The 22,732-nt window shown below is 50.0% G+C and overlaps 1 protein-coding gene and 1 pseudogene across 5 annotated transcripts in view; one reads left to right on the top strand and one right to left on the bottom strand.

Moving 5' to 3' along the window:
* Positions 1-22,732, top strand: part of LOC142472492 (uncharacterized) — a 105,231-nt gene that overhangs the window by 34,884 nt on the left and 47,615 nt on the right. For all 5 annotated transcript variants that reach the window (XM_075579548.1, XM_075579546.1, XM_075579549.1 and 2 more), the window contains exon 2: positions 3,275-3,552. In XM_075579548.1, coding sequence (XP_075435663.1) covers positions 3,354-3,552 — 199 coding nt within the window. In that variant the 5' untranslated portion in view covers positions 3,275-3,353. The remainder of the gene's footprint in view (positions 1-3,274; positions 3,553-22,732) is intronic.
* Positions 10,240-21,751, bottom strand: LOC142472529 (uncharacterized; annotated as a pseudogene).

Raw genomic sequence — 22,732 nt, 5'->3', positions numbered from 1 at the left:
AGTATACAGGTGTATATACCTGGTCTCCCGTGACAGTAATAGATACCCATACTTTAACAATGGGAACGTGGAGTCGAAAACTTGCTCCCTAAAACATGGTCCCTAGAACTTGGACTCTGTAATTGGGGTTTAAAACAGGCTCCTGCACTGTGTTTTAAAACCCAATTGCATTGCTTGCTGGCGGGGCACAGATTTTCCATAGACTTACATTACACTTCCATAACACACGGCGTCTTAATGTACAGACGCGTACCCGCAAATCCTATATTATTTGCGGGTAAAATATCAGTAGTACGGGTATCTCCGGTCAGCAACAATTTACACAGATTTTAATTCTATTTGCCCCCAAACTTCCACCCTTAAACATCTGTTCCCAAAGTCACGATCCTGCAGCTATTTCCTTTGGGGGACCCTAATCACACATGGCATTCCTAGCTTATAAGCCTACAGGAGACATTTCAATAGGACCATATGTAGAAGGAAACACATTACATTACTGGACCCAAGAGCTGACACTCAGCTCCTTACACACGTTTTTTAGGGGCAGCCAGTCAGGCTTCACCTTTATTATGAAGGCCGGCTACCCCTGCCGTCACAGTGGGACGGATCAAACCCCCCTATTTAATATGGTGAGAAGTTGAATCGGGTGAGTGGAAGCTACTGCACTGTTTGCTCTGCATTACCCACTTCTCTCCATTTCCGTATGGAGCAGAACTGCTGTACCTGACCGAGTATCAGGAGTATTTATCAAAGTCTCTATAATGCCAAACGGGAGCACCAGATTTATTGTATTGCATTGTATGTCTTTATTTATATAGCGCCATTAATGTACATAACGCTTCACAGTAGTAATACATGTGGTAATCAAACAGAGCATGGGAATAAGTGCTTGAGACATAAAAGTAACATTAAGGAAGAGGAGTCCCTGCCCCGAGGAGCTTACAGTCTAATTGGTAGGTAGGGAGAACGTACAGAGACAGTAGGAGGGAGTTCTGGTAAGTGCGTCTGCAGGGGGCCAAGCTTAATGTATCATGTGTTCAGAATATCCACAGTGTTATTCATATGCTTCTTTACCAAGTGTGTCTTAAGGTGGGTCTTAAAGGTGGATAGAGAGGGTACTAGTCGGGTACACAGGGGAAGGGCATTCCAGAGATGTGGGGCAGTCGGTGAAAAGGGTTTAAGGCGGGAGAGAGCTTTAGATACAAAGGGGGTAGAAAGAAGACATCCTTGAGAAGAACGCAAGAGTCTGGATGGTGCATAACGAGAAATTAGGGCTGAGATGTAAGGAGGAGCAGAAGACTGTAAAGCTTTAAAAGTGAGGAGAAGAATGGAGTGTGAGATGCGGGATTTGATCGGAAGCCAAGAGAGGGATTTCATGAGGGGAGATGCTGAGACAGATCTAGGAAAGAGTACAGTGATTCTGGTAGCAGCGTTTTGGATAGATTGTAGGGGAGACAGGTGAGAGGCAGGAAGGCCGGACAGCAGGAGGTTACAGTAATCAAGACGGGAGAGAGTGAGGGCCTGAGTCAGAGTTTTAGCAGTCGAGCAACAGAGGAAAGGGTGTATCTTTGTTATATTGCGGAGGAAAAAGCGACAGGTTTTAGAAATGTTTTGAATGTGAGGGGCGAATGTGAGAGAGGAGTCGAGTGTGACCCCTAGGCAGCGTGCTTGTGCTACTGGGTGAATGATCGTAGTTCCAACAGTAATGTGGAAGGAGGTAGTAGGGCCAGGTTTGGAAGGAAGTATGAGGAGCTCTGTTTTAGCCATGTTGAGTTTAAGGCGACGGAGGGCCATCCAGGATGATATAGCAGAGAGACATTCAGAAACTTTGGTTTGTACATCAGGTGGAAGGTCGGGTGTTGAAAAGTATATTTGTGTGTCGTCAGCAAAGAGGTGATAATTAAACCCAAAAGATGTTATTAGGTCCCCTAGAGAGAGTGTGTACAGAGAAAAGAGAAGAGGTCCCAGGACAGAGCCCTGGGGTACCCCCACAGAGAGATCAATAGAGGTGTTAGCAGAAGAGACACTGAAAGTACGGTGGGAGAGGTAGGATGAGATCCAGGATAGAGCTTTGTTCCGAATACCAAGAGTATAGAGAATGTGAAGGAGAAGAGGGTGGTCCACGGTGTCAAATGCTGCAGAGAGGTCGAGTAATATGAGCAGAGTGTAATGACCTCTGTCTTTGGCAGCATGGAGGTTGTCAGTTATTTTAGCGAGGGCTGTTTCCGTGGAGTGAGCAGTGCGGAAGCCAGATTGTAGAGGGTCTAGGAGAGAATAGGTGTTGAGAAAATGGAACAAGCGAGAGAATACAAGACGTTCAAGGAGTTTAGAGGCAAAAGGCAGGAGGGAGACAGGTCGATAGTTAGAAAGACAGGTAGGGTCAAGCTTGCTGTTTTTGCGTAATGGTATCTAGGGTTAGAAGGGCGAGGGCGGCAGAGAGAAAGCGGGGCATGTAGCTCAAGAGAGGAGGACAAGGCAGAGTTGTAGTTCCTGACCAGGTTGTCAGGGTCTCTAGCAGAGCTGAGAGAGGAGAGGGAGGAATGTAAAGTGGACTCAAAGTCAGGTAAGTGAATAGGGCGCAGGTTTCTGCAGAAACGGGGGTAGATGGAGGGGGAGAAGCGAGATAGAGAGAATGAGATGAGGTCATGGTCAGAGAAAGAAAAAGGGGAAATGGAGAAATCGGAGAGAGGAGTTTTTAGTGAAAACCAGGTCTAAGTAGTGGCCATCCTTGTGGGTGCTGGCTGCAGTCCACTGTTGAAGGCCAAAAGAAGAGGTTAGAGAAAAGCGGGAAGCCCAAGGGAGAGAGGGGTCATCAATGTGGCAATTGAAGTCCCCCAAGAGAAGAACAGGGGAGTCTGAGGAGAGAAAGAGAGCCAGGATTCAAAGTGAGAGAGAAAGGCTGAAGGGGGATGAGTAGAGGTAGGTGGGCGATAGATGACCGCCACATGCTTTTTTTGTTCACACTATAGAACTGTACTGTTTGTTACTATGTTGCACTAAGAGGGCGTTGCTATTCGATTAGCTCTTGATCTGACTTTACTGTGGTTTTGTATATTAGATGGTTGTGTTATAACATAATCCTGAACCATTAAGTGTTTGAAATTAGTTTCTGTTTGAGGATGGACCAGATGTGCGTTTTGGTGTCCCTGTCTTCTCTGACTCTTTTTGGGGTTGTTTTGTGTTAATAATCTTAGGTTTAAAGCTTATACAAAATGCTTTATATTTTTCCAAGAAAAAAAGATTCTACTAATTACGTTTCTTCTCTTTCATACAGACACAGCTGGTATCCAACACACATAACTCAAGGAACGTTATATCTCAGCACCTTCAGAGCAGCACTGCCCACTACCTGCATGGACAGAGGAGCACTGCCCACTACCTGCATGGCTAGAGGAGCACTGCCCACTACCTGCATGGCTAGAGGAGCACTGCCCACTACCTGCATGGATAGAGGAGCACTGCCCACTACCTGCATGGACAGAGGAGCACTGCCCACTACCTGCATGGACAGAGGAGCACTGCCCACTACCAGCATGGATCCGCACTTGTTAAGTGAGTATTGTATATATTTTGATGGTTCTGAAATTTACATGGAGGGGATATCTGGTTATTTTGCAGTTATGGGAGTTGTAATAAATATGGCAGAAATTATTAAGTATTTTAATCAATATGGCACAAATTGTCTTAAAAATACAATAATTGTTTTTATTGCCTGTTAAACCCCTGACCAGGCCTTAGGTTTATAAGACTGATGGTATCTAGAGATAAGGACATCTGGTTTTGAAAGGGTGGGGAACTTTAGATATGGCTGTCCTGACACTATAATAAACGTAAAGTTTTTAAATGTACCCTAAAAGGCATTCTTTAGGGGATTCTGCAGAGTATCAGGGGATGTGGCTAAATCTGCATATCCTGAATCTGATTGCACTTTGCAAGAATAACAAATAGATATTTGTAAATGTTGTAATTATACAAACCAAATAATATAAAAAACAGGATTTCTATGTATAATCTGATATGTTTCTCATGCAAAAATAGAAGTTGTACGTTCATATTTCCTAACCAGGCGAGTATATTAAGTAGAACAGCGTTCAGAGTCCACTGTCCAGATGGAGACAGTGGGTCAGAAAGGCCCCAAATTGCATGCCCTCAAATCCATACAAATGTGTGTATGATTGTATTACGCATTGTAGTAAAATAGTCTTGTCGTGAAATAAGCCCCAAAGCAGATGGTCTGGAGATCTGATAATGGTTAAAATAACTTTTATTCAGTTTTTCAACTTCTTTGGGAAGATTTATATTGAGGGCTTCTGATTTAGACTGATTAATCTTAAAGCCAGAAATATGGTTAAATTTGCTCAGAATTTCAAATACATTAGGAAGGGACGTGAGCGGTTTAGATAATGTTAAGATAACATCATCCGCATACAGAGCGGCCTTATACTCTTGCTCTCCATCTGAGATTCCCGTTATGTCAGAGCTATTACGTATGTGCGCTGCCAAGGGCTCTATACAGAGGGCGAACAGCAGCGGCGAGAGTGGGCATCCCTGTCTCGTTCCACTTTTTATGTGGAATTGCTCAGAGGGAAAACCCTGGTGCCTCACCTTCGCTGTAGGGCCCTCATACAGCGCCATGATGGCCCGCAGGAGGCGTCCCCTAAAGCCAAACGCCCCCAGCGTTTCCGTTAAGTAGGGCCAGTCTATTCTGTCAAAGGCTTTCTCCGCGTCCAGACTCAAAACTGATTGATCTCAACTTTAATTTCAAATGGCAACCCTCCGCTATCAAATATTTAGGGGTATATCTTACACGGGACTACAAAACCTTATATAAAGCAAATTTTCCCAGGTTAATAAAGGCGCTGAGGGAGGATCTTAGAGTATGGGCAAAAGGGGGCATCTCATGGATTGGAAGGATACACTGCGTGAAGATGAATCTCCTTCCAAGGATGTTATATCTTTTCCAGAGCCTACCTATACCATTGGTTCATTCTGACATCCTCTCCCTTCAGTCAGCAATTATGAAATTCATTTCCAATAAGAAAAACCCAAGGATTGCTAAGGGTATACTGACGAGACCCACGTCCAGAGGAGGGCTAGCGGTACCATGTTTGTTCGCTTACTACAAAGCGGCCCAATTGGCCCAAATTCTTCAATGGCACACAGACCCAAGCCTTAGGAGATGGGTAGAGTTGGAGAAAAAGTGTTGTGCACCAATTGATATCCAGAAGCTGATCTGGCTGCCCAAGGGAAGGGCGCGTCAGATCGGCACACCGCTACAGACCATTGCCAACTCTATTCGAGTGTGGGAGGCCACTAAATTTAGTTGTAATTTAACCACAAAGGCATCACTCATGACGCCAATCATCGGCAACCCAGATTTCGCTCCGGGCCTGAATAGTAAAAACATGAAGTATTGGATACAAGCGGGCATTACCCGACTTAATGATCTGGAGGGCAGGATACATATACAATCATTTGAGCAAATTAAATCCGCAAAGAATATCCCAAATACAGAATTTTTTAGGTACCTCCAGATCAGGGATTTCTACAACAAAACCCCAATTAGACCAAAACGCACTAATTTTGAGCAGCTGTGTTCCAGAGACACGGACACAAGGGGACTCACATCTAGGATGTACAGGGAAGTGGTCTGTCCGAAAACGACAAGCGAGACCCGGTTGCACTACATTCGTCAGTGGGAGACAGACTTAGGGGAGACATAAGAGGACGAGGAATGGGAGCAGATCACACAAGCAGCAGCTAAAAGCTCCATCTGTACCACACTAAAGGAGAACGCGTATAAGGTCCTGTTGCGGTGGTACTACACCCCAACTAGACTAGTTAAATTTGTTAAGGGCTACTCCCCGCTCTGCCCAAAACAGTGCGGGGAGGCGGCCGACCTGCAACACATGCTGTGGTCCTGCACAAAAGTGGTCCCGATTTGGGAACAGATTAGAGATTGGTTACAGCGGATTCTCGGTTGGGAGATCCCCCTGGACCCGTGGTTGTTCCTGCTGGGCAGACGGATCCAGGGTATGCCAAATGCGACGCATAAATTAATCGCGCATTTTGCAATAGCCACTAGATGCGAGATTGCAGCATTATGGAAGCAGCCAGTAATCACAGCTATCCCCAAGATTCGAAATCGGATTTGGCACGTTTGCCGGATGGAACAATTAACGAGTTTGGTTAATGACACCGGCACAAACTTTCTAAAGGTCTGGTCACCTTGGCTGGCACAGACAGACATCCCTGGGGTGGATGCCGCCGCAATCCTGCTATAATAGTTGCGGACGCGTTCTCCTCTAGAGGTCAGAGACCAGACGACAAATAGTGACGAACAGGTAGGTGACAGCCCCCTGGGTAGTAACCCAATGCGCCAATTCTATAGAGTTAATGCGACAAACTAGAGATTGAGGCAATAGGACAAAAAGAGATATATCCTCCCCCTCCGCCCCCCTCCCCTGTCCGTTGTCTGGTTTGTCTTGTTTGTCCTGTATGTACTGTCCCTGTTTCATACTGGAGAAGTTATGATAACCGCATGTTTGCGATAAAAATATTATTGGGGAGTTGTAATACAATGGGATGTGATATAGTGTCAGAATTTGTGACCCCAATAAAGAAAATTTGAAGTGGAAAAAAAAAAAATAACTTTTATTAGTATGTCAACAATAAATAAAAGGGGTAATTCCCATAACCCACGGGCAGTGACAATTGCGGTTTGATGATATACAATATGTAATCCGCTAGCTGTATATGTGTGTAGCGAAAATAGGGTTAATCAGCGCATGAATAAAGGCAATAAGCTCGGCTGGTTAACCCTAATTCGCATTGGGGAATGAAGGGGTTAATTTTATGTGCATTACCCATGTATTATTTTTTCTCTATGCGTTGCTGTCCCCATTTTGCAGGAGTGCAATTGCCTGCAATGCTGTATGTGATTTTATGCTTGCATTACCGTTTTTTAGGCACAAGATGGGGCTGAGAGAGCCGAGCCTCCAGTTACTTGGTGACGCGTGGCGCGGTCTCTTTGATCCATTGGGAAGCATAGGTATCCATTACTGATGCTTGAACTCATAACCGTGAGGTCAATTGAATCAAACGGTTGCGGTTTCAAACTCAAGTGGTTACCAGATACAATGTATCCAGTCCCGGTTAGAAGCGTAACTTGAAAGGCAGCAGGCAATTGGCGTAGGAACCCGACTAACTGCAAGTCAATTGGCGTGGGAATCCCATAGCCTAACATTGCCGCCTCCAAGAGAAGCATATTTTTAATAAAGTGTATTTTGGGCTGCAATTTTAAAAGGACAGGCAGGATACATTTTTTCTACTTGCCTTTGTAATGCAGCCAGTGACCAAATGTTTTTACACATATGAGCTGGGGACACTTTCTTCTCAAACTTCAGAGACCCCCTGTTGAGGCCGTGCCTATGGGTCTGGGGAAGTTTGAAGTTGAAAGCCCTTAGAGCAACAAAGTGTGAATTAGCTGGGATGTTTGTTGAATGGGATATCCTGGGCTAGTTCACACTTTGAGGGCAACTCCTAGCCTGGGAGACGCCAGGTAAAAAGGGGAGAACACATATGGTAAGCAGCCAGAGTGTCAGGTGACACAGGCGCTGTAACAGTCGGAAATCCCTGTAGTGTCCACTCTGCAAACTGTGGGCAAAAAGGGGATTGGTGGGTTAAAAGGTTCCCACGAAGGGGACTGGGCAGGTACGTTGGAGATATGGTATCAGACCCTATATACATGCTCCCCAAGCTATCCCCGGTGTGTTTCTTTCTTTCTTTCTGTATGATGTGACGAATTCCAACTCGCTTCTACAATTGGATAAGAGCAGCATCGATTCCAGAACGCAATGAGTTAATTACAATGGAACCAAGGACATAACTCTGCTTCAGGAATTCATAGTGCTGCGGGTTGTCTAACGAACCCCAACGGACCAGAGAGAACTTTGCATCATTCCAGGAAATATTGGGTTGGCAATTTGTGCCCTTGCAACAGGACTGCATTTTAAATGACAATATTCCGGTGCTTTGTTTCCTTGCTGGACATTTTATCCCATTCTCTCCCTCAGTAAGTGTTTTGTCAAGTATATTCTAAGGTTGTCGTGTGTTTGTCTATTAAGGAAATAAATGTCAGTTTATTTTGCTCAACTTGTATGCTCAATCGAGAGCCCCAAAATATAATAGTTAATTGTTAATCGTGACAATGAGAACGCGGGCAGTTTATATGATGCTATAGGGTAGCCATATGTAACAGTTTGTATAGGGACAAGCGGTTGCTTTGTCTTAATTGGGTGAGGTTTAGTTCCCCTGCTTGAGGGCAGTAGTATAACAATGTATCTGAAAAGAGTCTTCGTTCACTAGTCTCTGATTCATTTATTGGGGACCGTGATGTTACACTGTATCCGATAATATAGCTGGCTACAGTGTGCTTGACAGGATTGTCAAAAACAGACTGTGGAGGCCTCCCCAGTGTGTTCTTATTGGGTTGCTTAATGCAGGGGAGCCCAATCTTTTTTTTTTTCCCCTGCTTGCCTCGTTTCTAACATCCTTGCATTGATGTCACGTTGCAACGTCACAGGACCCTGCGGCGTCGTTTTAAGCCACGTTGCCATGGCGACGCGTCACCAGGAGCGCTCGGAACCAAGCTAAGTAGAAGTTTACAGAGACCTTGCCGATCCCCCGGCATTACTTTAAATGCCTTCTGGAAGCGTGCGGGGCCTCTGCAAAACCTGCGGCCCGCAGCGAATCAGGGGGGGCGTGCCCCCCACTTTGCGCACCGCTGGCTTAATGTATGGGCGAACTGTATAGATATAGCTAATTGTGGAGTATGTAGAAGATAGATGGTCACCAGAGCCCAGGAGGAGGTAGTGGATGTGTTGCACCTCTGTCCCTAATGGTGAATTATAGTCTATTACTCCACTAAGCCTACTTTACAACATGGCATAGCAGTACTAAATGATGTTGGTGTGCTCGTTCCACTCGAGCATTGGTGATTGAAATAGTTGCTCAATGACTCAGTGTATAGATATGAGTCCTGGTTACTGAAATGATGTTGTAGCCATAGTATAGTGTTGCGTAACTGCTGTGGAGTAAGGGTAGGGGCTTAAAGCTGCATAGCTCCTCTGTAAGGACTGAATGAACCGTGGTGGTAAAGGTTACGTATGCTGCTGTAAGCGTAATTCTGTGGCTATTACCGAATAGGCAGCTAGGGAAGCGTACTTATAACATATGAGTATCAATGGTACCGTGGTACGCACGGTATTCCACTGTGCTTATCGTGATGTGAGTAATGCATATATGGAGGCAACAGTGGTGCGAGGGTCACAACTATAGGGTCACCTCGATAGGGGACAACTCCCAGTAGTGTTGTCAACCACTTAGAAAGCTCTATACTACAGGTAGCCGTTGAGGGTCGTGGGATTACCGTGGACCTCCCAGTTGCGGGTTTTGTATTTGAACGGTATGTAGGGGTGACGTTACCCTAATTGGTATTGTGGCTGCTGCAAGGTAGCATTGAAAGCTGGTTGGAGATAGCAGCTGCAGGAAAACTATGAAATATCAGAATACCGAGGTGATAACTGTTTCACAAATTTTTATGAGTGCATCCGACCATGTTGGTGACCCCTTGCATTTTGAGCAAGATGGACAAGAAACAAAGAAAAAATATCCGGAGTAGCAACTAGACGACAGAATCCAAAACAAACAGCACTCAGGTAAGTCAAGGTAAAAAGGCTTTATTGGTCAAAACGGCAATCTCCAAGAACACCTCCAGCAAGATGGAGCCTATTTTTCAACTCGACTTCAAATTCTGTTATTGTTGAGATTCTTGATGTTGATTTGTTTTTGTCTTCTTTTTAATACATCTTCTTTCCATTTTGCATTCCGATGTAATTTGCAGCGAACCAATCTGTGATTACTCCTTGTGTCAAAACTGTTAAGAACTGTGCAGTCTTCAATCGTGTTTATTCCTAGTTGGGATATCGTCCATTTCATTATTGATTCCATTTGGTATATAATTCAGGATGTAGAAGTTTTCATATTCTACAAGTCTGTCCACACATAATGACCTTGAGGTGACAATTTCCTTTGTTACGTTGGTTTATATCATGGTAGAAGTCTTCCACGTCACTGTATGTGTGACTTAATGTTGGAGCATACACTTGGATTATTGAAGCCTGTATCTCTTTGTCAACTGAATGACAATTCTGTCTACCCTTTCCGATGAGCTTTCATTCAGTACTCTATGTTGTTTCTCCAGCTCTGGTTAACAATGAAGTCTCTGCCACCGATTCTTTCAGTTTCTGTACCTCTGTAATATAACAGGTGTACACTTTTTAATTCAATGAGGCTTTCATCTTTTCTACTTGCTTCATTAATGCCAACAATATCCCATTTCATCTTATCAAGTTCGCCTTCCAGTTCTTGCAATTCTGCTTCATTAGAGAGTCCGGCATTTTTATAGATAACCAGATTTAGGTTTAAATGACTGCTTTTATTTAACCTTCTCCTCCATGCCTTGTTCTTCCAGAGAATGAGGGCCATTTCTTTTTAGTGTGTTTTATATTGCGATTGAGACCTTACTTGCCATGCCACGTTCATTTACTTGTACTTGCAGGCAAGTATTTTCCCCACTTTCTTAGACATGTTGCCACCTTCTTGCCACTTTCAGCAGTGAGAAGAATTAGAGGGAAGTATATACATATATTATATCATGCCTTTATTTTTGTAATACAAAATACATTGAGAAAAGGTTCTCTTCTTTTGATTTTAGTGATTACTAGCTGATATACCCGGCGTTGCCCGGGATTGAATGGTCCCGCTCCCCCTTTCTGTCCACTCACCCCCTATCTCTGCTCCCCATTGCCCTCTCTCTGTGGGTGGGTGAGTTAGTGACTGGGTGGGTGAGTTAGTGACTGGGCGGGTGAGTTAGTCAGTTAGTGAGTGGGCGGGTGAGTGAGCGGGCGAATGAGTTAGTGAGGGCGGGTAAGTGAGTTAGAGAGCGGGGTCTCTCAGCTAGTGACTAGGTGGGTGAGTTAGTGGGTGGGTGAGTTAGTGAGTGGGTGGGTGAGTTAGTGAGTGGGTGGGTGAGTTAGTGGGTGAGTGACTGGGTGGGTGGGTGGGTGAGTGAGTTAGTGACTGGGTGAGTTAGTGACTGGGTAAGTTAGTGACTGGGTGGGTGAGTGAGTTAGTGACTGTGTGGGTGGGTGAGTGAGTTAGTGACTGGGTGGGTGAGTGAGTTAGTGACTGGATGGGTGGGTGGGTGAGTTAGTGACCTTGAGTTAGTGACTGGGTTGGTGGGTGGGTGAGTTAGTGACTGGGTGGGTGGTTGAGTTAGTGACTTTGAGTTAGTGACTGGGTGGGTGGTTGAGTGAGTTAGTGTCTGGGTGGGTGGTTGAGTGTGTTAGTGACTGGGTGGGTGGTTGAGTGAGTTAGTGACTGGGTGGGTGGGTGAGTGAGTTAGTGACTGGGTGGGTGAGTGAGTTAGTGACTGGGTGGGTGGGTGAGTGAGTTAGTGACTGGGTGGGTGAGTGACTGGGTGAGTTAGTGACTGGGTGGGTGGGTGAGTTAGTGGGTGGGTGAGTTAGTGATTGGGTGGTTGAGTGAGTTAGTTACTGGGTGGGTGAGTTAGTGACTGTGTGGGTGAGTGAGTGGATGGGTGGGTGAGTTGTGAGTGACTGGGTGAGTTAGTGACTGGGTGGGTGAGTGGGTGGGTGAGTTATTGACTGGGTGGGTGAGTTAGTGACTGGGTGAGTTAGTGACTGGGTGGGTGGGTGGGTGAGTTAGTGACTGGGTGGGTGGTTGAGTGAGTTAGTGACTGGGTGGGTGGTTGAGTGAGTTAGTGACTGGGTGGGTGGTTGAGTGAGTTAGTGACTGGGTGGGTGGTTGAGTGAGTTAATGACTGGGTGGGTGGGTGGTTGAGTCAGTTAGTGACTGGGTGGGTGGTTGAGTGAGTTAGTGACTGGGTAGGTGGGTGAGTTAGTGACTGGGTGGGTGAGTGAGTTAGTGACTGGGTGGGTGGGTGAGTGAGTTAGTGACTGGGTGGGTGGGTGGGTGAGTGACTGGGTGGGTGAGTGACTGGGTGGGTGAGTGAGTGAGTGACTGGGTGAGTGAGTGACTGGGTGGGTGAGTGAGTTAGTGACTGGGTGGGTGAGTGAGTTAGTGACTGGGTGGGTGAGTGAGTTAGTGACTGGGTGGGTGAGTGAGTTAGTGACTGGGTGGGTGAGTGAGTTAGTGACGGTGGGTGGGTGGGTTGAGTTAGTGACTGGGTGTGTGAGTTAGTGACTGGGTGTGTGAGTTAGTGACTGGGTGTGTGAGTTAGTGACTGGGTGGGTGAGTTAGTGACTGGGTGGGTGAGTTAGTGACTGGGTGGGTGAGTTAGTGACTGGGTGGGTGAGTTAGTGACTGGGTGAGTGGGTGAGTTAGTGACTGGGTGAGTGGGTGAGTTAGTGACTTTGAGTTAGTGACTGGGTGGGTGAGTGAGTTAGTGACTGGGTGGGTGATTTAGTGATGGGGTGGGTGGGTGGTGAGAGTGACAGGGTGAGTTAGTGACTGGGTGGGTGAGTTAGTGGGTGGGTGAGTTAGTGACTGGGTGGTTGAGTGAGTTAGTTACTGGGTGGGTGAGTTAGTGACTGTGGGTGAGTGAGTGAATGGGTGGGTGAGTTGTGAGTGACTGGGTGAGTTAGTGACTGGGTGGGTGGGTGAGTTAGTGACTGGGTGAGTTAGTGACTGGGTGGGTGGGTGAGTTAGTGACTGGGTGGGTGGTTGAGTGAGTTAGTGACTGGGTGGGTGGTTGAGTGAGTTAGTGACCCCCCCCCCGGGGACTGCACAATTCCCCGGCAGTGACACACGCACACACACCTTACCTCTACTTCCGGGCGCCGCCATCTTAGGCACTTGGCGCCGCGAGGGAGGAAGGGGGTCCTTCCGGGCGCCGCCATCTTGGGCGCCGCGTGGCAGCTGCACTAACCTGAGTGACTGGGTGAGTGGGTGAGTGAGTTAGTGACTGGGTGAGTTAGTGACTGGATGGGTGGGTGAGTTAGTGACTGGGTGGGTGGTTGAGTGAGTTAGTGACTGGGTGGGTGGTTGAGTGAGTTAGTGACTGGGTGGGTGGTTGAGTGAGTTAGTGATTGGGTGGGTGGTTGAGTGAGTTAGTGACTTGGTGGGTGGTTGAGTGAGTTAGTGACTGGGTGGGTGGTTGAGTGAGTTAGTGACTGGGTGGGTTAGTGACTGGGTGGGTGGGTGAGTTAGTGACTGGGTGGGTGGGTGAGTTAGTGACTATTTAGTGTCTGGATGGGTGGGTGAGTGAGTGGGTGGGTGGGTGAGTGAGTTAATGACTGGGTGGGTGGGTGAGTGAGTTAGTGGGTGGGTGGGTGGGGGAGTGAGTTAGTGACTGGGTGTGTGAGTTAGTGACTGGGTGTGTGAGTTAGTGACTGGGTGTGTGAGTTAGTGACTGGGTGTGTGAGTTAGTGACTGGGTGGGTGAGTTAGTGACTGGGTGAGTGGGTGAGTTAGTGACTGGGTGAGTGGGTGAGTTAGTGACTGGGTGAGTGGGTGAGTTAGTGACTGGGTGAGTTAGTGACTTTGAGTTAGTGATGGGGTGGGTGGGTGGTGAGAGTGACAGGGTGAGTTAGTGACTGGGTGGGTGAGTTAGTGACTGGGTGGTTGAGTGAGTTAGTGACTGGGTGGGTGAGTTAGTGACTGGGTGGGTGAGTTAGTGACTGGGTGGGTGAGTTAGTGACTGGGTGGTGAGTTAGTGACTGGGTGGGTGAGTTAGTGACTGGGTAAGTTAGTGACTGGGTAAGTTAGTGACTGGGTGGGTGAGTTAGTGAGTGGGTGAGTGGGTGAGTTAGTGACTGGGTGAGTGGTTGAGTGTGTTAGTGACTGGGTGGGTGGTTGAGTGAGTTAGTGACTGGGTGGGTGGGTGAGTGAGTTAGTGACTGGGTGGGTGAGTGAGTTAGTGACTGGGTGGGTGGGTGAGTGAGTTAGTGACTGGGTGGGTGGGTGAGTGAGTTAGTGACTGGGTGGGTGAGTGACTGGGTGAGTTAGTGACTGGGTGGGTGGGTGAGTTAGTGGGTGGGTGAGTTAGTGATTGGGTGGTTGAGTGAGTTAGTGACTGGGTGTGTGAGTTAGTGACTGGGTGTGTGAGTTAGTGACTGGGTGTGTGAGTTAGTGACTGGGTGTGTGAGTTAGTGACTGGGTGTGTGAGTTAGTGACTGGGTGGGTGAGTTAGTGACTGGGTGAGTGGGTGAGTTAGTGACTGGGTGAGTGGGTGAGTTAGTGACTGGGTGAGTTAGTGACTGGGTGGGTGGGTGGGTGAGTTAGTGATGGGGTGGGTGGGTGGTGAGAGTGACAGGGTGAGTTAGTGACTGGGTGGGTGAGTTAGTGACTGGGTGGTTGAGTGAGTTAGTGACTGGGTGGGTGAGTTAGTGACTGGGTGGGTGAGTTAGTGACTGGGTGGGCGAGTTAGTGACTGGGTGGGTGAGTTAGTGACTGGGTGGGTGAGTTAGTGACTGGGTGGGTGAGTTAGTGACTGGGTAAGTTAGTGACTGGGTAAGTTAGTGACTGGGTAAGTTAGTGACTGGGTGGGTGAGTTAGTGAGTGGGTGAGTGGGTGAGTTAGTGACTGGGTGAGTGGTTGAGTGTGTTAGTGACTGGGTGGGTGGTTGAGTGAGTTAGTGACTGGGTGGGTGGGTGAGTGAGTTAGTGACTGGGTGGGTGAGTGACTGGGTGAGTTAGTGACTGGGTGGGTGGGTGAGTTAGTGGGTGGGTGAGTTAGTGATTGGGTGGTTGAGTGAGTTAGTTACTGGGTGGGTGAGTTAGTGACTGTGTGGGTGAGTGAGTGGATGGGTGGGTGAGTTGTGAGTGACTGGGTGAGTTAGTGACTGGGTGGGTGGGTGAGTGGGTGGGTGAGTTATTGACTGGGTGGGTGAGTTAGTGACTGGGTGAGTTAGTGACTTGAGTTAGTGACTGGGTGGGTGGTTGAGTGAGTTAGTGACTGGGTGGGTGGTTGAGTGAGTTAGTGACTGGGTGGGTGGTTGAGTGAGTTAGTGACTGGGTGGGTGGTTGAGTGAGTTAATGACTGGGTGGGTGGTTGAGTCAGTTAGTGACTGGGTGGGTGGTTGAGTGAGTTAGTGACTGGGTAGGTGGGTGAGTTAGTGACTGGGTGGGTGAGTGAGTTAGTGACTGGGTGGGTGAGTGACTGGGTGAGTTAGTGACTGGGTGGGTGGGTGAGTTAGTGGGTGGGTGAGTTAGTGATTGGGTGGTTGAGTGAGTTAGTTACTGGGTGGGTGAGTTAGTGACTGTGTGGGTGAGTGAGTGGATGGGTGGGTGAGTTGTGAGTGACTGGGTGAGTTAGTGACTGGGTGGGTGGGTGAGTGGGTGGGTGAGTTATTGACTGGGTGGGTGAGTTAGTGACTGGGTGAGTTAGTGACTGGGTGGGTGGGTGGGTGAGTTAGTGACTGGGTGGGTGGTTGAGTGAGTTAGTGACTGGGTGGGTGGTTGAGTGAGTTAGTGACTGGGTGGGTGGTTGAGTGAGTTAGTGACTGGGTGGGTGGTTGAGTGAGTTAATGACTGGGTGGGTGGTTGAGTCAGTTAGTGACTGGGTGGGTGGTTGAGTGAGTTAGTGACTGGGTAGGTGGGTGAGTTAGTGACTGGGTGGGTGAGTGAGTTAGTGACTGGGTGGGTGGGTGAGTGAGTTAGTGACTGGGTAGGTGGGTGGGTGAGTGACTGGGTGGGTGAGTGAGTGACTGGGTGGGTGAGTGAGTGAGTGACTGGGTGAGTGAGTGACTGGGTGGGTGAGTGAGTTAGTGACTGGGTGGGTGAGTGAGTTAGTGACTGGGTGGGTGAGTGAGTTAGTGACTGGGTGGGTGAGTGAGTTAGTGACGGTCGGTGGGTGGGTGGGTGATTTGAGTTAGTGACTGGGTGTGTGAGTTAGTGACTGGGTGTGTGAGTTAGTGACTGGGTGTGTGAGTTAGTGACTGGGTGGGTGAGTTAGTGACTGGGTGGGTGAGTTAGTGACTGGGTGGGTGAGTTAGTGACTGGGTGGGTGAGTTAGTGACTGGGTGAGTGGGTGAGTTAGTGACTGGGTTCGTGGGTGGGTGAGTTAGTGACTGGGTGGGTGAGTGAGTTAGTGACTGGGTGGGTGATTTAGTGATGGGGTGGGTGGGTGGTGAGAGTGACAGGGTGAGTTAGTGACTGGGTGGGTGAGTTAGTGGGTGGGTGAGTTAGTGACTGGGTGGTTGAGTGAGTTAGTTACTGGGTGGGTGAGTTAGTGACTGTGGGTGAGTGAGTGAATGGGTGGGTGAGTTGTGAGTGACTGGGTGAGTTAGTGACTGGGTGAGTTAGTGACTGGGTGGGTGGGTGAGTTAGTGACTGGGTGAGTTAGTGACTGGGTGGGTGGGTGAGTTAGTGACTGGGTGGGTGGTTGAGTGAGTTAGTGACTGGGTGGGTGGTTGAGTGAGTTAGTGACCCCCCCCCCCCCCGGGGACTGCACAATTCCCCGGCAGTGACACACGCACACACACCTTACCTCTACTTCCGGGCGCCGCCATCTTAGGCACTTGGCGCCGCGAGGGAGGAAGGGGGTCCTTCCGGGCGCCGCCATCTTGGGCGCCGCGTGGCAGCTGCACTAACCTGAGTTAGTGGGTGAGTGAGTGACTGGGTGAGTGGGTGAGTGAGTTAGTGACTGGGTGAGTTAGTGACTGGATGGGTGGGTGAGTTAGTGACTGGGTGGGTGGTTGAGTGAGTTAGTGACTGGGTGGGTGGTTGAGTGAGTTAGTGACTGGGTGGGTGGTTGAGTGAGTTAGTGATTGGGTGGGTGGTTGAGTGAGTTAGTGACTTGGTGGGTGGTTGAGTGAGTTAGTGACTGGGTGGGTGGTTGAGTGAGTTAGTGACTGGGTGGGTTAGTGACTGGGTGGGTGGGTGAGTGAGTTAGTGATTGGGTGGGTGGTTGAGTGAGTTAGTGACTGGGTGGGTGGTTGAGTGAGTTAGTGACTGGGTGGGTGGTTGAGTGAGTTAATGACTGGGTGGGTGGTTGAGTCAGTTAGTGACTGGGTGGGTGGTTGAGTGAGTTAGTGACTGGGTAGGTGGGTGAGTTAGTGACTGGGTGGGTGAGTGAGTTAGTGACTGGGTGGGTGAGTGACTGGGTGAGTTAGTGACTGGGTGGGTGGGTGAGTTAGTGGGTGGGTGAGTTAGTGATTGGGTGGTTGAGTGAGTTAGTTACTGGGTGGGTGAGTTAGTGACTGTGTGGGTGAGTGAGTGGATGGGTGGGTGAGTTGTGAGTGACTGGGTGAGTTAGTGACTGGGTGGGTGGGTGAGTGGGTGGGTGAGTTATTGACTGGGTGGGTGAGTTAGTGACTGGGTGAGTTAGTGACTGGGTGGGTGGGTGGGTGAGTTAGTGACTGGGTGGGTGGTTGAGTGAGTTAGTGACTGGGTGGGTGGTTGAGTGAGTTAGTGACTGGGTGGGTGGTTGAGTGAGTTAGTGACTGGGTGGGTGGTTGAGTGAGTTAATGACTGGGTGGGTGGTTGAGTCAGTTAGTGACTGGGTGGGTGGTTGAGTGAGTTAGTGACTGGGTAGGTGGGTGAGTTAGTGACTGGGTGGGTGAGTGAGTTAGTGACTGGGTGGGTGGGTGAGTGAGTTAGTGACTGGGTAGGTGGGTGGGTGAGTGACTGGGTGGGTGAGTGAGTGACTGGGTGGGTGAGTGAGTGAGTGAGTGACTGGGTGAGTGAGTGACTGGGTGGGTGAGTGAGTTAGTGACTGGGTGGGTGAGTGAGTTAGTGACTGGGTGGGTGAGTGAGTTAGTGACTGGGTGGGTGAGTGAGTTAGTGACGGTGGGTGGGTGGGTGGGTGGGTTGAGTTAGTGACTGGGTGTGTGAGTTAGTGACTGGGTGTGTGAGTTAGTGACTGGGTGGGTGAGTTAGTGACTGGGTGGGTGAGTTAGTGACTGGGTGGGTGAGTTAGTGACTGGGTGGGTGAGTTAGTGACTGGGTGGGTGAGTTAGTGACTGGGTGAGTGGGTGAGTTAGTGACTGGGTGGGTGGGTGGGTGAGTTAGTGACTGGGTGGGTGAGTGAGTTAGTGACTGGGTGGGTGATTTAGTGATGGGGTGGGTGGGTGGTGAGAGTGACAGGGTGAGTTAGTGACTGGGTGGGTGAGTTAGTGGGTGGGTGAGTTAGTGACTGGGTGGTTGAGTGAGTTAGTTACTGGGTGGGTGAGTTAGTGACTGTGGGTGAGTGAGTGAATGGGTGGGTGAGTTGTGAGTGACTGGGTGAGTTAGTGACTGGGTGAGTTAGTGACTGGGTGGGTGGGTGAGTTAGTGACTGGGTGAGTTAGTGACTGGGTGGGTGGGTGAGTTAGTGACTGGGTGGGTGGTTGAGTGAGTTAGTGACCCCCCCCCCCCCGGGGACTGCACAATTCCCCGGCAGTGACACACGCACACACACCTTACCTCTACTTCCGGGCGCCGCCATCTTAGGCACTTGGCGCCGCGAGGGAGGAAGGGGGTCCTTCCGGGCGCCGCCATCTTGGGCGCCGCGTGGCAGCTGCACTAACCTGAGTTAGTGGGTGAGTGAGTGACTGGGTGAGTGGGTGAGTGAGTTAGTGACTGGGTGAGTTAGTGACTGGATGGGTGGGTGAGTTAGTGACTGGGTGGGTGGTTGAGTGAGTTAGTGACTGGGTGGGTGGTTGAGTGAGTTAGTGACTGGGTGGGTGGTTGAGTGAGTTAGTGATTGGGTGGGTGGTTGAGTGAGTTAGTGACTTGGTGGGTGGTTGAGTGAGTTAGTGACTGGGTGGGTGGTTGAGTGAGTTAGTGACTGGGTGGGTTAGTGACTGGGTGGGTGGGTGAGTTAGTGACTGGGTGGGTGGGTGAGTTAGTGACTATTTAGTGTCTGGATGGGTGGGTGAGTGAGTTAATGACTGGGTGGGTGGGTGGGGGAGTGAGTTAGTGACTGGGTGGGTGGGTGGGGGAGTGAGTTAGTGACTGGGTGTGTGAGTTAGTGACTGGGTGTGTGAGTTAGTGACTGGGTGTGTGAGTTAGTGACTGGGTGTGTGAGTTAGTGACTGGGTGTGTGAGTTAGTGACTGGGTGGGTGAGATAGTGACTGGGTGGGTGAGTTAGTGACTGGGTGAGTGGGTGAGTTAGTGACTGGGTGAGTTAGTGACTGGGTGGGTGGGTGGGTGAGTTAGTGATGGGGTGGGTGGGTGGTGAGAGTGACAGGGTGAGTTAGTGACTGGGTGGGTGAGTTAGTGACTGGGTGGTTGAGTGAGTTAGTGACTGGGTGGGTGAGTTAGTGACTGGGTGGGTGAGTTAGTGACTGGGTGGGTGAGTTAGTGACTGGGTGGGTGAGTTAGTGACTGGGTGGGTGAGTTAGTGACTGGGTGGGTGAGTTAGTGACTGGGTAAGTTAGTGACTGGGTAAGTTAGTGACTGGGTGGGTGAGTTAGTGAGTGGGTGAGTGGGTGAGTTAGTGACTGGGTGAGTGGGTGAGTTAGTGACTGGGTGAGTGGGTGAGTTAGTGACTGGGTGAGTGAGTGAGTTAGTGACTGGGTGGGTGAGTGAGTTAGTGACGGTGGGTGGGTGGGTTAGTGACTGGGTGGGTGAGTGAGTTAGTGACGGTGGGTGGGTGGGTGGGTGGGTGGGTTGAGTTAGTGACTGGGTGTGTGAGTTAGTGACTGGGTGTGTGAGTTAGTGACTGGGTGGGTGAGTTAGTGACTGGGTGGGTGAGTTAGTGACTGGGTGGGTGAGTTAGTGACTGGGTGGGTGAGTTAGTGACTGGGTGGGTGAGTTAGTGACTGGGTGGGTGAGTTAGTGACTGGGTGGGTGAGTTAGTGACTGGGTGAGTGGGTGAGTTAGTGACTGGGTGGGTGGGTGAGTTAGTGACTGGGTGGGTGATTTAGTGATGGGGTGGGTGGGTGGTGAGAGTGACAGGGTGAGTTAGTGACTGGGTGGGTGGGTGAGTTAGTGGGTGGGTGAGTTAGTGATTGGGTGGTTGAGTGAGTTAGTTACTGGGTGGGTGAGTTAGTGACTGTGTGGGTGAGTGAGTGGATGGGTGGGTGAGTTGTGAGTGACTGGGTGAGTTAGTGACTGGGTGGGTGGGTGAGTGGGTGGGTGAGTTATTGACTGGGTGGGTGAGTTAGTGACTGGGTGGGTGGGTGGGTGAGTTAGTGACTGGGTGGGTGGTTGAGTGAGTTAGTGACTGGGTGGGTGGTTGAGTGAGTTCGTGACTGGGTGGGTGAGTGAGTGAGTGACTGGGTGGGTGAGTGAGTTAGTGACGGTGGGTGGGTGGGTTAGTGACTGGGTGGGTGAGTGAGTTAGTGACGGTGGGTGGGTGGGTGGGTTGAGTTAGTGACTGGGTGTGTGAGTTAGTGACTGGGTGTGTGAGTTAGTGACTGGGTGGGTGAGTTAGTGACTGGGTGGGTGAGTTAGTGACTGGGTGGGTGAGTTAGTGACTGGGTGGGTGAGTTAGTGACTGGGTGGGTGAGTTAGTGACTGGGTGGGTGAGTTAGTGACTGGGTGAGTGGGTGAGTTAGTGACTGGGTGGGTGGGTGGGTGAGTTAGTGACTGGGTGGGTGATTTAGTGATGGGGTGGGTGGGTGGTGAGAGTGACAGGGTGAGTTAGTGACTGGGTGGGTGGGTGAGTTAGTGGGTGGGTGAGTTAGTGATTGGGTGGTTGAGTGAGTTAGTTACTGGGTGGGTGAGTTAGTGACTGTGTGGGTGAGTGAGTGGATGGGTGGGTGAGTTGTGAGTGACTGGGTGAGTTAGTGACTGGGTGGGTGGGTGAGTGGGTGGGTGAGTTATTGACTGGGTGGGTGAGTTAGTGACTGGGTGGGTGGGTGGGTGAGTTAGTGACTGGGTGGGTGGTTGAGTGAGTTAGTGACTGGGTGGGTGGTTGAGTGAGTTAGTGACTGGGTGGGTGGTTGAGTGAGTTAGTGACTGGGTGGGTGGTTGAGTGAGTTAATGACTGGGTGGGTGGTTGAGTCAGTTAGTGACTGGGTGGGTGGTTGAGTGAGTTAGTGACTGGGTAGGTGGGTGAGTTAGTGACTGGGTGGGTGAGTGAGTTAGTGACTGGGTGGGTGAGTGACTGGGTGAGTTAGTGACTGGGTGGGTGGGTGAGTTAGTGGGTGGGTGAGTTAGTGATTGGGTGGTTGAGTGAGTTAGTTACTGGGTGGGTGAGTTAGTGACTGTGTGGGTGAGTGAGTGGATGGGTGGGTGAGTTGTGAGTGACTGGGTGAGTTAGTGACTGGGTGGGTGGGTGAGTGGGTGGGTGAGTTATTGACTGGGTGGGTGAGTTAGTGACTGGGTGAGTTAGTGACTGGGTGGGTGGGTGGGTGAGTTAGTGACTGGGTGGGTGGTTGAGTGAGTTAGTGACTGGGTGGGTGGTTGAGTGAGTTAGTGACTGGGTGGGTGGTTGAGTGAGTTAGTGACTGGGTGGGTGGTTGAGTGAGTTAATGACTGGGTGGGTGGTTGAGTCAGTTAGTGACTGGGTGGGTGGTTGAGTGAGTTAGTGACTGGGTAGGTGGGTGAGTTAGTGACTGGGTGAGTGAGTGAGTTAGTGACTGGGTGGGTGGGTGAGTGAGTTAGTGACTGGGTAGGTGGGTGGGTGAGTGACTGGGTGGGTGAGTGAGTGACTGGGTGGGTGAGTGAGTTAGTGACTGGGTGGGTGAGTGAGTTAGTGACTGGGTGGGTGAGTGAGTTAGTGACTGGGTGGGTGAGTGAGTTAGTGACTGGGTGGGTGAGTGAGTTAGTGACTGGGTGGGTGAGTGAGTTAGTGACGGTGGGTGGGTGGGTGGGTGGGTTGAGTTAGTGACTGGGTGTGTGAGTTAGTGACTGGGTGTGTGAGTTAGTGACTGGGTGGGTGAGTTAGTGACTGGGTGGGTGAGTTAGTGACTGGGTGGGTGAGTTAGTGACTGGGTGGGTGAGTTAGTGACTGGGTGGGTGAGTTAGTGACTGGGTGAGTGGGTGAGTTAGTGACTGGGTGGGTGGGTGGGTGAGTTAGTGACTGGGTGGGTGGGTGGGTGAGTTAGTGACTGGGTGGGTGAGTGAGTTAGTGACTGGGTGGGTGATTTAGTGATGGGGTGGGTGGGTGGTGAGAGTGACAGGGTGAGTTAGTGACTGGGTGGGTGAGTTAGTGGGTGGGTGAGTTAGTGACTGGGTGGTTGAGTGAGTTAGTTACTGGGTGGGTGAGTTAGTGACTGTGGGTGAGTGAGTGAATGGGTGGGTGAGTTGTGAGTGACTGGGTGAGTTAGTGACTGGGTGAGTTAGTGACTGGGTGGGTGGGTGAGTTAGTGACTGGGTGAGTTAGTGACTGGGTGGGTGGGTGAGTTAGTGACTGGGTGGGTGGTTGAGTGAGTTAGTGACTGGGTGGGTGGTTGAGTGAGTTAGTGACCCCCCCCCCCCCCCGGGGACTGCACAATTCCCCGGCAGTGACACACGCACACACACCTTACCTCTACTTCCGGGCGCCGCCATCTTAGGCACTTGGCGCCGCGAGGGAGGAAGGGGGTCCTTCCGGGCGCCGCCATCTTGGGCGCCGCGTGGCAGCTGCACTAACCTGAGTTAGTGGGTGAGTGAGTGACTGGGTGAGTGGGTGAGTGAGTTAGTGACTGGGTGAGTTAGTGACTGGATGGGTGGGTGAGTTAGTGACTGGGTGGGTGGTTGAGTGAGTTAGTGACTGGGTGGGTGGTTGAGTGAGTTAGTGACTGGGTGGGTGGTTGAGTGAGTTAGTGATTGGGTGG

This window comes from Ascaphus truei, chromosome 22 (assembly GCF_040206685.1).
Source record: "Ascaphus truei isolate aAscTru1 chromosome 22, aAscTru1.hap1, whole genome shotgun sequence".
Lineage (NCBI taxonomy): Eukaryota > Metazoa > Chordata > Amphibia > Anura > Ascaphidae > Ascaphus > Ascaphus truei.
This window is presented reverse-complemented; position numbering and strand designations above follow the sequence as displayed.